The sequence below is a fragment of the Trypanosoma rangeli genome, assembly GCF_003719475.1.
Source record: "Trypanosoma rangeli strain AM80 chromosome Unknown Tra_15.4_contig_00535, whole genome shotgun sequence".
Taxonomy (NCBI): Eukaryota; Euglenozoa; class Kinetoplastea; order Trypanosomatida; family Trypanosomatidae; genus Trypanosoma; species Trypanosoma rangeli.
In genome coordinates, this window is record NW_021706285.1 from 1 (window position 1) to 9,425 (window position 9,425).

General features: G+C 50.4%; 5 protein-coding genes across 5 annotated transcripts, besides 7 other annotated features; all 5 read right to left on the bottom strand.

The window, feature by feature from the left end:
• The first annotated feature begins 221 nt into the window (after positions 1 to 221).
• Positions 222 to 271: a sequence feature (A-rich).
• A 673-nt stretch (positions 272 to 944) lies between these two features.
• Positions 945 to 963: a microsatellite.
• Positions 964 to 1,062: 99 nt separating this feature from the next.
• TraAM80_09213 (putative pantothenate kinase subunit) lies at positions 1,063 to 3,495 on the bottom strand (the record flags this gene model as incomplete). Its single annotated transcript, XM_029385908.1, has 1 exon — positions 1,063 to 3,495. One exon carries the CDS (start codon positions 3,493 to 3,495, stop codon positions 1,063 to 1,065), a length of 2,433 nt encoding a protein of 810 aa, XP_029234221.1.
• Positions 3,496 to 3,850: 355 nt separating this feature from the next.
• TraAM80_09214 (putative pantothenate kinase subunit) lies at positions 3,851 to 5,509 on the bottom strand (the record flags this gene model as incomplete). Its single annotated transcript, XM_029385909.1, has 1 exon — positions 3,851 to 5,509. One exon carries the CDS (start codon positions 5,507 to 5,509, stop codon positions 3,851 to 3,853), a length of 1,659 nt encoding a protein of 552 aa, XP_029234222.1.
• Positions 5,510 to 5,905: 396 nt separating this feature from the next.
• TraAM80_09215 (uncharacterized protein) lies at positions 5,906 to 6,457 on the bottom strand (the record flags this gene model as incomplete). The annotated part of the gene is made up of 1 exon (XM_029385910.1): positions 5,906 to 6,457. The coding sequence occupies one exon, from the start codon at positions 6,455 to 6,457 to the stop codon at positions 5,906 to 5,908; it is 552 nt and encodes a 183-aa protein (XP_029234223.1).
• Positions 6,458 to 6,638: 181 nt separating this feature from the next.
• Positions 6,639 to 6,655: a microsatellite.
• A 65-nt stretch (positions 6,656 to 6,720) lies between these two features.
• On the bottom strand, positions 6,721 to 7,122 carry TraAM80_09216 (DNA-direcetd RNA polymerase II, subunit 9; the record flags this gene model as incomplete). Its single annotated transcript, XM_029385911.1, has 1 exon — positions 6,721 to 7,122. The coding sequence occupies one exon, from the start codon at positions 7,120 to 7,122 to the stop codon at positions 6,721 to 6,723; it is 402 nt and encodes a 133-aa protein (XP_029234224.1).
• Positions 7,123 to 7,414: 292 nt separating this feature from the next.
• Positions 7,415 to 7,438: a microsatellite.
• A 121-nt stretch (positions 7,439 to 7,559) lies between these two features.
• Positions 7,560 to 8,177, bottom strand: TraAM80_09217 (proteasome subunit beta 3; the record flags this gene model as incomplete). The annotated part of the gene is made up of 1 exon (XM_029385912.1): positions 7,560 to 8,177. The coding sequence occupies one exon, from the start codon at positions 8,175 to 8,177 to the stop codon at positions 7,560 to 7,562; it is 618 nt and encodes a 205-aa protein (XP_029234225.1).
• Positions 8,178 to 8,266: 89 nt separating this feature from the next.
• Positions 8,267 to 8,290: a microsatellite.
• Positions 8,291 to 8,751: 461 nt separating this feature from the next.
• Positions 8,752 to 8,795: a sequence feature (A-rich).
• Positions 8,796 to 9,235: 440 nt separating this feature from the next.
• Positions 9,236 to 9,292: a microsatellite.
• The last annotated feature ends 133 nt before the right edge of the window (positions 9,293 to 9,425 follow it).

Genomic DNA, 9,425 nt, shown 5'->3' on the forward strand with positions numbered 1-9,425 from the left:
ACGCGGTCATCGTGCGACAACACGTGTACGTTCCGTTACTGCGGCTGCCTCCAGGCGCAGCCGTGATTTTTTTTTCTTCTTCTTCTTTCAGTACTGAGAAAACACCACAAGCGGAAACAAAAACATATTTGGCCTGTGCCTCCCATCACTTCCAATTCACCCCAAAGCTGTCAAAGCACAGAAAAGGGGAAAAAGTGGATACAGAAAAGCACCCGGGAAGGAAGAAAAAAAAAACAGCAACAAAAAAAAAGAAAAAAAAAAAAGAAAACAAGCCCTCCTTCCAAATTCACGAGATGACAGTCTTTAGGACCCCCACAGCCACCAGACACGCCCGCACGTGGAGGGCAGTCAGGGTCAGCTGGGAGGCAAAATAGTAACAATGATAAAAACGACTGCACTCACCGCCTGTCAGTACATTCTCCCAAGAAACAGACCAATTCACGTGAAAAGAAACCAATACACATTAACAAGTCGCTTTCTCACTTCTTCAGCCGCATCGGGAGGGAGTTGGAGAAAAGAGAGGCGTATTCCTTCCACAGGCTTCTTTTTAAAATACTGATGTAAAATGCAATCCACAAGTACAAATCCACACGCAATCGTTGTGCAACACACGTGGAAAGTGTTGAGGTCATACAAAGGGAGAACGACAATATAAAAAAACCACGTAGTCACCAAGAACCAAATCATAGGTCTGATGCCTCGCCCCTTTGCTCTCCCTACCCGAAACCTCAATACACGAAAAACCTCGCAGGAAGAAGAGAAGCAAAAAAAGGTGCGGACTCACTCTCATAGACCATTCCACACGAGCAGCTCATTTTTATGTCGATCGTCTCCTCCTTGTGTTTGCTGGGCATTTTCTGGCTTCATCTCTGAGGCAAAAACTAGTCCACGACCAAATCTCTTTTTTTTTCGTTATATTAACATTTTTGTGGCCGTTTCGTTGTTATATATATATATATATATTCCACTGTTTTCTTCTCATTGTTTTTGTTTGTGTTTCACAGAGGGGGGGGGGTTGTTTGTAGTTTACCCGCATGTTTCCTTTTGTGAACGCACTGCCCTTTACTTGCTTGCGATTTCTGCATCCACCTGCATGGTTGCGGAGCCCAGGACCCCAAGGTAGCCGTCATGCTCGAGGAAGTGGGCGTGGCACTCCCCCTTTGACCAGTACTGCAGCGTTGCACTGATGAGGCTCCAAATGATGGGGTTCTCGCGCACGAAACCACCAGCGAAGAAAATATTTTGGACGTTCTGCACGCGGCCATGCAGATACGCCAGCTGTGTAACGTTGCTGGCGATCATATTCAGCAGCGATCGCACGATATCCATGGCAAACGGCTTCTTCTTCTTCCCTTTCGAGACTGACATCGGCGAGATGGGAGACGACTTTGCCGGGGGCGAGATCACATCACTGCGGTCATCGTCAAAGCTGTTCTGTGACCATAACCCCCCTACCGTTTCGTAGGCGGGGTCTGTACCGAATTTTCCGAATGTACTGGCGACGGTGTCGACTGAGAGCATCGCTGGAAGGTCTTTCGCGTTGTAACCGTAAATATCGCCAACGAGAAGGTCAACGTTTTTGTTATCACCAGGGCCGTCAAGTCGCATGATCTCCATCACCTCCTCCCACGAGGTCATGTCCGTCATGGTGCGCACAAGCCCCCAGAATGTTGCCCCGCCAATGGGACTTCCCCCAACGCGCACGTGTGAGCCGTCCGGGCCAAGGCACTTGATAATGGAAATACCAGAGCCTATGTTCACAAGCAAGCACGGAAACGGCCAAAGTGGATCTCCAGGAGGGCTGTGCAACTTGTGGGGATAGTGAATACCAGTCGGAGGGTCCACAGTAAAAATGGACGAAGGGGCCAAGCGAATGACAAGAACGAGGCCATGCACCACAGCGTCCATCTCCCGCATTGCCTGAAAGGAACTGTGAAGCGTATTCTTCACAAGTGCAGCGTATTTGAATGCGCCACCGCCAGTTGCTCGTATACTTTTTCGGAATTCCTCGCGGTACAGATTAAGTGCCTTAATCTCATCCAAGTATGTGATAAAATCGGGAACACGTTTCGATGGCAGCTTTGCAAAGCGAACTCTGCCGACAGTGAAGGAAGTCAAGGCATGAGACTGCCGTTTTGAGACTTGGGCATCGTTAAAAAACTTAAAGGTTCGCAAATTGATTCGGTCCGAAAGGGAAGAGGATTCATTCACCAGGTAGTCAGGAACATCAAACACGCCAGGAGGTTTCACGTAGAGGAACTTGGCAAAGCTTCCACCGATGTCAATGGCCACGGGGACCTGGAGTGAAAATTCTCCATCACAGGAGGCCTTCTCCGTAGAGTCATCATCGCTGCTGATACCGCCACTGCTGTAGCTCGATGTTGGAGCGAGCAAGGAGTCAGCGTCAGAGTAGCAGCGCTCAATGACGGCTTTAAAGTAGCGAGCCACATATTCGCGCCGTATTCCCGCGTACGGGGTCAAGAAGTCCTCATGGTCCTTAAATGGATGCGGGTGCAGGTGCACAAACCCTGGAACCTGCGACACATGAAGACCGTTCAGGTCCACAAGACACCGAAAGTCTTCAAGCAGAAGTCCAGTCGCGTAACGAGAAAGTTCGCTCCAGCTCAACAACGCAACCTCAGCACCAGAGACACTCTCACCCTCACCATTATTCTGGACGCCAGTGGAGTGTTGTTGTTGCCACTCAAATTCCACCGTGTCACGGTTGGGTGACACTATGGCAATAATGGGTCGCGACGGTTGTGCATACAGAAAAATATCGTTTACGTACCGCGATTGGGCAAAGAGGCGTTCCAGCTCCGCCGCCACGACGTACTCGCCTCCTAGTGGCAAAAGAATACCTCCAGGAGGCCCCATAAGCCGCAGTGTCCGGTGATCATTCCACATGGCCGCGATTGGCAGGACATGCTTTGCCTCGCCCTCACGCACAAGGGCCAGCTGCCCAATCGTAGCCTTCGTCGAGGGCCCATCGAGCGGACCCAACTCAACCCGAATGCCGGGCGCCGGAATACCATCGACGCAGAAGACGCCCTCAGAGGGCGTAAAGAACACCTCCCGCATGCACGGCGCGTAGCAAACCGTAAGATGCTCTTCCAGTCGGTACGACACACTTTCCTCCGAAACGCATAGCACGATTTTCTCGACGTGACCGCCAAGCTTGCGTTGGATGGCGTGGAAGAAAAGAAAGCGCAACACCGACGAGTCCCGACAGTGCACATTGATGAGGACCGAGCGTATTTGAAGCGCCTTCTCGAATAGCCAGGAGTAAACACGCCCGTATCGCTCATTGCGTCGCTTCAGTTCGATCTCACTCGTCGCAAATAAAGAGGGGGCAGCCAACATGATGGTAGGACGGAAGGTGGTGAATGCCCGCCTGCTGGCGCTCTCCGACGTTGCCACACAACTTCCGTGTGCAAAAAGGCCCAGGATGAACACACGGTTAAACAGCTTAGAAAAAGGTGCGAACTGTACCATAAGATGTTTCCCATGCGAGTTCGGGAGTACGGCCGTGGCAACGAGAGTACGAACATCGCGAAGCACGTCAGCATGCGTCACACGAACCACGCTTAGAGGATCACCCGTCGTGGCGGTGTCAACAGCCAATGAGAAAAGCGTTTTCTCACCAACGTGCAACGGCGGTGCGACAAGGTGCTGTCGGCCACTGTGGCAGACCACATCATACGAGAGAAGTGTAATACTAACGTCTCGCGCCACCGCCTCGTCCTGGGCATCTTGTAACGAATCCACATTTATCACCGTCTCCAGATTCCGAGAGCGACAGGTTAAAAGAAATGCCACAGCGTTGCAGCTTGCAAATACCACCTTCACATTATTGCCCATCAATAAGGGTTCGAAGAGCGTTACTTTTTCCCACTAGTGTCAATGTGGTAAAGCCATATGAGACACAAGCAAGCTCAAGAATGACGGCGTTCCTGCTCGCCTGGCAGTCCACCCCAATCACATCCCCTGGGACGAGGCCGAGGGCAGAAAGCCCTGAGCCAAGTTCCCGCACTTTTGCATCCACGGCTGCGTACGTGAGCCACTCCGGCTGATCCGTCTCATTGTTTTGTCCCAAACAGCGTAACGTCCTGTGAAGGCACACCGTTTTTTGCCACATCTCCGCAAGGCTCTTGACCTCATGCAGGAGTGCATACTCCTTGGGGTGGAGTAATGTGACGGCCTCCTTACCCTCGACAATGGCGCTTGTCACAGTGGCGAATTGCCGCTCATCACTTAGGGCATAGATACGTGAGATGAACCACCACAGTAGGAACCATATGATCCCAAGCCCATATAGCATGAGAGAGTTGAAGTACATCGCGGCGCAAGCTGGCAAAAGTAAAGGAACAAATTCCATTCTCACGCTCAAAAGGGGATTGCAGTGCTCGTGAACAATGTCCTCAGGCATAGACACCGTCGTCAGTGGACGAACCGCTGTTTTCGAGGGCTCCCTCCGCTGCGTTGCCCAGACGCCCAGCGTTGCGGACACACCAAAGTGATCCGAAAGGTACACGTACGGTCTTCTGCTGCTTGCCACAAACTTTCGGATGCATGCCATGCGAACTTCTGCCGCAGGGGTGACAAAGAAAAAGTCCTGTCTTTGCGGCGTCAGCGAGTCTCGGTTCAATTTTGACCGGGACGGAAAAAACAGCTTTGAGGGCCGGGTTGGGGGGTGTTGGCCGTAAGCGTCAAGTATCACATCACTCAGCCCACCCCCCTGTGGCTGCAGCTCTTGCACAAGTTCCGTGAACGGCTTTGCCGGCTGCCCCCCGTCGTGAAGGCCAATGCCGTTGACGTTAAAGTCACCGGCCACCACGAGTGGAATCTTACTCGCCTCATTGTTCTCGGCGTACAAAGTACCAATCACGGAGTCAATAAATCGCCGGGTCTCCATCACCTGCAAAGAGGTAGCAGCAGCACCCTCCGCCTGACGAAGGTGGACGTTGAAGAAAAGTATGGGCACACTTCCACCGTCCTGCGAAGGCGCCATGACCTCCGCGAAAAGGCAGCCTCTCCGAACAGCCGAGCTGCTGCGCTCACTGCTGTCAAACGTATGTGAGTCGCAGTGCGCAATGGGAAACCGAGAGGCGATAATGAGACCGTTATCAGAATGCACGCTTTCGCGAAGAATTGTTGGATACGACGGCTGTCTTGATATGACGTAATGTGTGAAACCACGATCCTTCAGCTCATCCACAAAGCGCTTCTGGTAACAGACATGCTTCTGCACAAAGTACGGCAGAACAGTAGCTGCATAGACCTCCTGAAACAGCAAGACATCGTACTCATTGACACACTTCAGAAAGCTGTTAATGCGCTCACTTTGGAAGCCTCCGCAGCCTCTAGGGAGTATGTTGAAGTTGTAGCTTAAAACACGGACCTGCGCATGTCTGCCGTGTGCATCCTGCGTCTCCTTCACATGCACATGGTTTGCATGACTGTCAAGCGACTCAGTGATACCGTCAGTCTGAAGGGCATGCAAAGACATGACAAGCAATGACAGGCGGAAGCTGCCACCTTCACCAGTTATTCTTCTCGCCTTTTATACCTGTCACGTGACCCTGTATTACCACTAGATTAGTGACTAACAGCAAACGACGAAGAAACACAAAAGAAAGTGGAGCTCTAAGTGGTAGACGCACGAGTGCTATGTATAATGTGCAAAACCAAGCTGAATTGAGAACCGACCTCTTGTTCTTCTTCCTCCTCCTCTGTTGCCCCACTGTGGCTGCTTACACACTTGATTTCCCGCAACACGCGGCTAAAGTACAAAAAATGCATGGTGGGGAGAGTGACAGTCACTCCCTCCACTCCACTCTCCTCGTTAAGCGGTCACTTTCACCGCAGTTGCCTCGTTGTGGGAAGGGGGTATGACACAGACACTCTAAATCGTGTCTGGTTGCCCCTCTCGCGGTACCGAGCGCATGGGATGCATGGGATAGAGGGCCAAGCTGTCGTGGAGGCCAATCCGCCGTTCCGAACCACGGAAGTGATGAATATAGTACGCCACGAAACGCATGTAAGCGAACCACACGATGCACCCGCCGATGACAGACGAGATCAGACTCAAAACAAAGACAATCCCATCGAGTGGATTGCGCCCGCCCATGTGGGAGAGCACCATTGTCAATTCAATGACAAAAATCGGAAACGACCACATGGTAAACACCACTGCGACGCCACATACAAACCGTTTCTGGCGCTGGCTGTATGAGAGCCCGTACTTGTACGCATACACAAAGAGCGGTGCCGCAGCCACCGCATACGCGACGAAGCCCATGACGGCAAAAGCAAGATGCCCACCACGCAACGAGTCGCTCATCTCGTTAGGCGAAACAAACTGCAACCATACCGCATACTCAATGACGGCGAGGATACAACATATAAGATGCCACAAGAGGCATGCCAAGGGAATAGAAATCCCGAGGATGTACATAACAGAGACACAAACCCACTCCCTCTCGCACACACTCTCTTCCGTCTAGATCAGATGCCCCACATGTGATGGACGTGGCGTTAACGCAAAAATATTGTAAAGACTAGAAAAAAAAGTAAAAAAAGCCACAAGTTTAGGTTCAAACGTCAAACAAAAGATATAGATGTGAGTTCAATGATGTTATATATATATATATATGGTCAAGAAGTATAAGCGTCATCTTTTTGGTTTGTACCTTGTCGTGTTGGTTCGGTCTTCCTTCGTTATTGTTCTTGGCTATCGCCACTCTTCCAGACGTGACGACACTTTGGGTTCGCACAAGCAAAGTAGAGGGTCATGTCTTCATGCGGCTGACCGAGGGGGTTCACAAAGCACGTCACGTCGTGTTCGCCGCAACGGCGGCATCGCTTAGTAGGGTCACGCTGAGCTGTTGGGTCGTTCGCAAATTCTGCTAGCAACTCCAGTTCCTCTGTTGTCCCCGTCTTTAACTTGAGGTTTAGAATGTACACCAGCTTGTTCTCGTCGTGTACCTCGGCCGTCTTGCAGTAGTTGCATCGCCACATCATCTGCCGATCAACAGGGTCGTTTTCCGGGTAGAGGAGGTTGTTGCACCGCTCGCAAAAAAGCATGGGCGCATCGTCCAACTGCGCCAGTGACGCCTGCATGTTGTGCCCTGTTGTGGGCCCTATTTTTCTGCAAGAAATAGGGCGACAAAAACAAAAACGGGAAGACACACACACACACGGAGAAAAAAAAAGTGGAGAGAAAAGACAAGTATGAAGGAATGGATGAAACACATCGGTGACATCCCTCCTTCACCTTAAGGGCACGTTGCAAAGACGCAGCGGAAAACCCGACAGGCACCGCAGGAGTACCGAGCACGCAGAAGGATCGATCACCTTGTTGCGCTCTGGAAGACGATCCTATAACAATCTGCAAAAAAAAGGGGTAGTGCGTGATATATATATTGATAGATAGATACGAGGAGCTCAACGAAAAAAAAAAAAAGTAGTGGCAGAGCAAGGTACTGTAATGGAAAAAGCTGCACCAGCTCCTCCCCCTTAACCCCTTCGCACGTGTCATCTCTCTCCCTCTCGGTTGTTTAGTCCCTGCGGCCCTTGATGAGGCGAGTGACTATTTTGTCCCTCGTCACAATAGCCGCCACGCCACCATAGCCAGAAAGCGAGTCCCTGTCACAGGCAGACAGCATTGCCTGTGCGGCAACCTCAAACAACTCCTCGGGCCCTAACCCAGGGCGCCACAAGGCCTCGCACATACCGTGAAGACTCTCAGCGCAGGTACCGGCACACACATAGTCCTCCGGTTCGCACGGGGCTCCAATGAGGTCCATGGCGCAAAGATACACTTCGCCTGTCTTCCTGTCGATGCTGCCGATCACCGGCTCCACAAACCAGGGGCCAAAGCGGGCCTCGTACAACATAGATGCTATCAGTGCTGCAAACGCCTTCCCGCCAATATCACGTTCCTCACGTAGCTTGTACATTTCCGTGCGGAAATGAACCTTCGCGGCGAAGGTTTGTTGATCGGTGCGAAGACCAGTGAGCCCCAACACGGTACCGTCATTGATTACGTGAAGCTTTGGCACCTCCATGGAAATCGTCTTCAGCTGCTCACCGAGGCGGTTGTCGGAGATGACAACGAAGCACTCCTTGCCGGCCATTGCCAGACAGGAGCCGCCACTGTACGTCAAAATGGACATACGCAAAACCTTTCCTTCTCGTCACCGCAGTTACAATAAGAACAATAAAACCAATCCTAACAATTCTCGTGGCTGTATATCCTTAGTGGACACAACTAACACACACACACACAACGCCGCAGTCACAGGGGGAATCGAAAAAGAGAAGCAGCCGTAGAAGAGAAACCAGAAACGTACAGATAGATAGGTATGTCTGCTAAGAGGAAAACACACAGCACACACAAACATGCATACATACAAAAAAAAAAAACGTCCACAAAACACAGCTACGAAGAGGAATTCTCATCATGCAGACTTATCCTTCAACTCCTCGCTGCTCCGGTACTTGTCACCGGCCTTCACCAACACGGGATGCGTGAACCCCTCAAGTTTCCCATCTTCCGAGTAGATGGGCACAAAATCGTGACCGTACTTAACCACCTCACCACGAGTTTTGTTGAAGTAAATCGCAGCTGCGTAAATCGCCAGGACAAACGACCCCGGCAGATACACCCGCCAGGTAGCCTTGTACGGCTGCTTCATTCCTCACACCCTTCCTACTGTGGGTCCATTGTGCAAACCGCAAAAAAATTAGACAAACATAAAATCATAAGCCAAAAAAAAACAAGAACACAAACATACGCAACACTACATCCGCGTGGAAGCAGCCAATCAGAAAAAAGCAAAACAAAGACCACAGCCACGCCAATCTCCCCCATCCACAAATACTCGTGACAGCTACAACAAAAAACAAACAAAAAAATCCAAAACAAGCACATAATAAATATCTAACAAAGCAAAAATAACACCACCAACACTTTTGCATCCACACGCCAACGAGAAAGCAAAGGCTATCAAACACACATAGATAAAAGTAAAGATTAAATAAATATATCAGAAAAGCAACAGAACAATACCTACATAGCTCAAGTGAAAAAAAAACCTCAAAAATAAATAAAGACAAAATAACACTCAATCTCAATGAGGCTTTTCTTCACTCACTACCACACAAACAAAAAAAACACCAACAGGAAAATGCAATTCGGCTCATTCGCCCAATGCGCCCTGCGCACCTGCCCACAAACAAATAAACAAACAAACACCCGTACGAAAAAAAAAAAAAACAAATCGACAAAGTCGTTTTATATGATACATGGCGCTGTTGGGAGCTCGCAAAAAAAAAAGTCGCTGGAGGCTCCGCAACCACCATCCACCTTCGCATAGGGAGGGAGCAGAAAAAAAAGGGTCAGCTGGAAGATAATAAGAAAC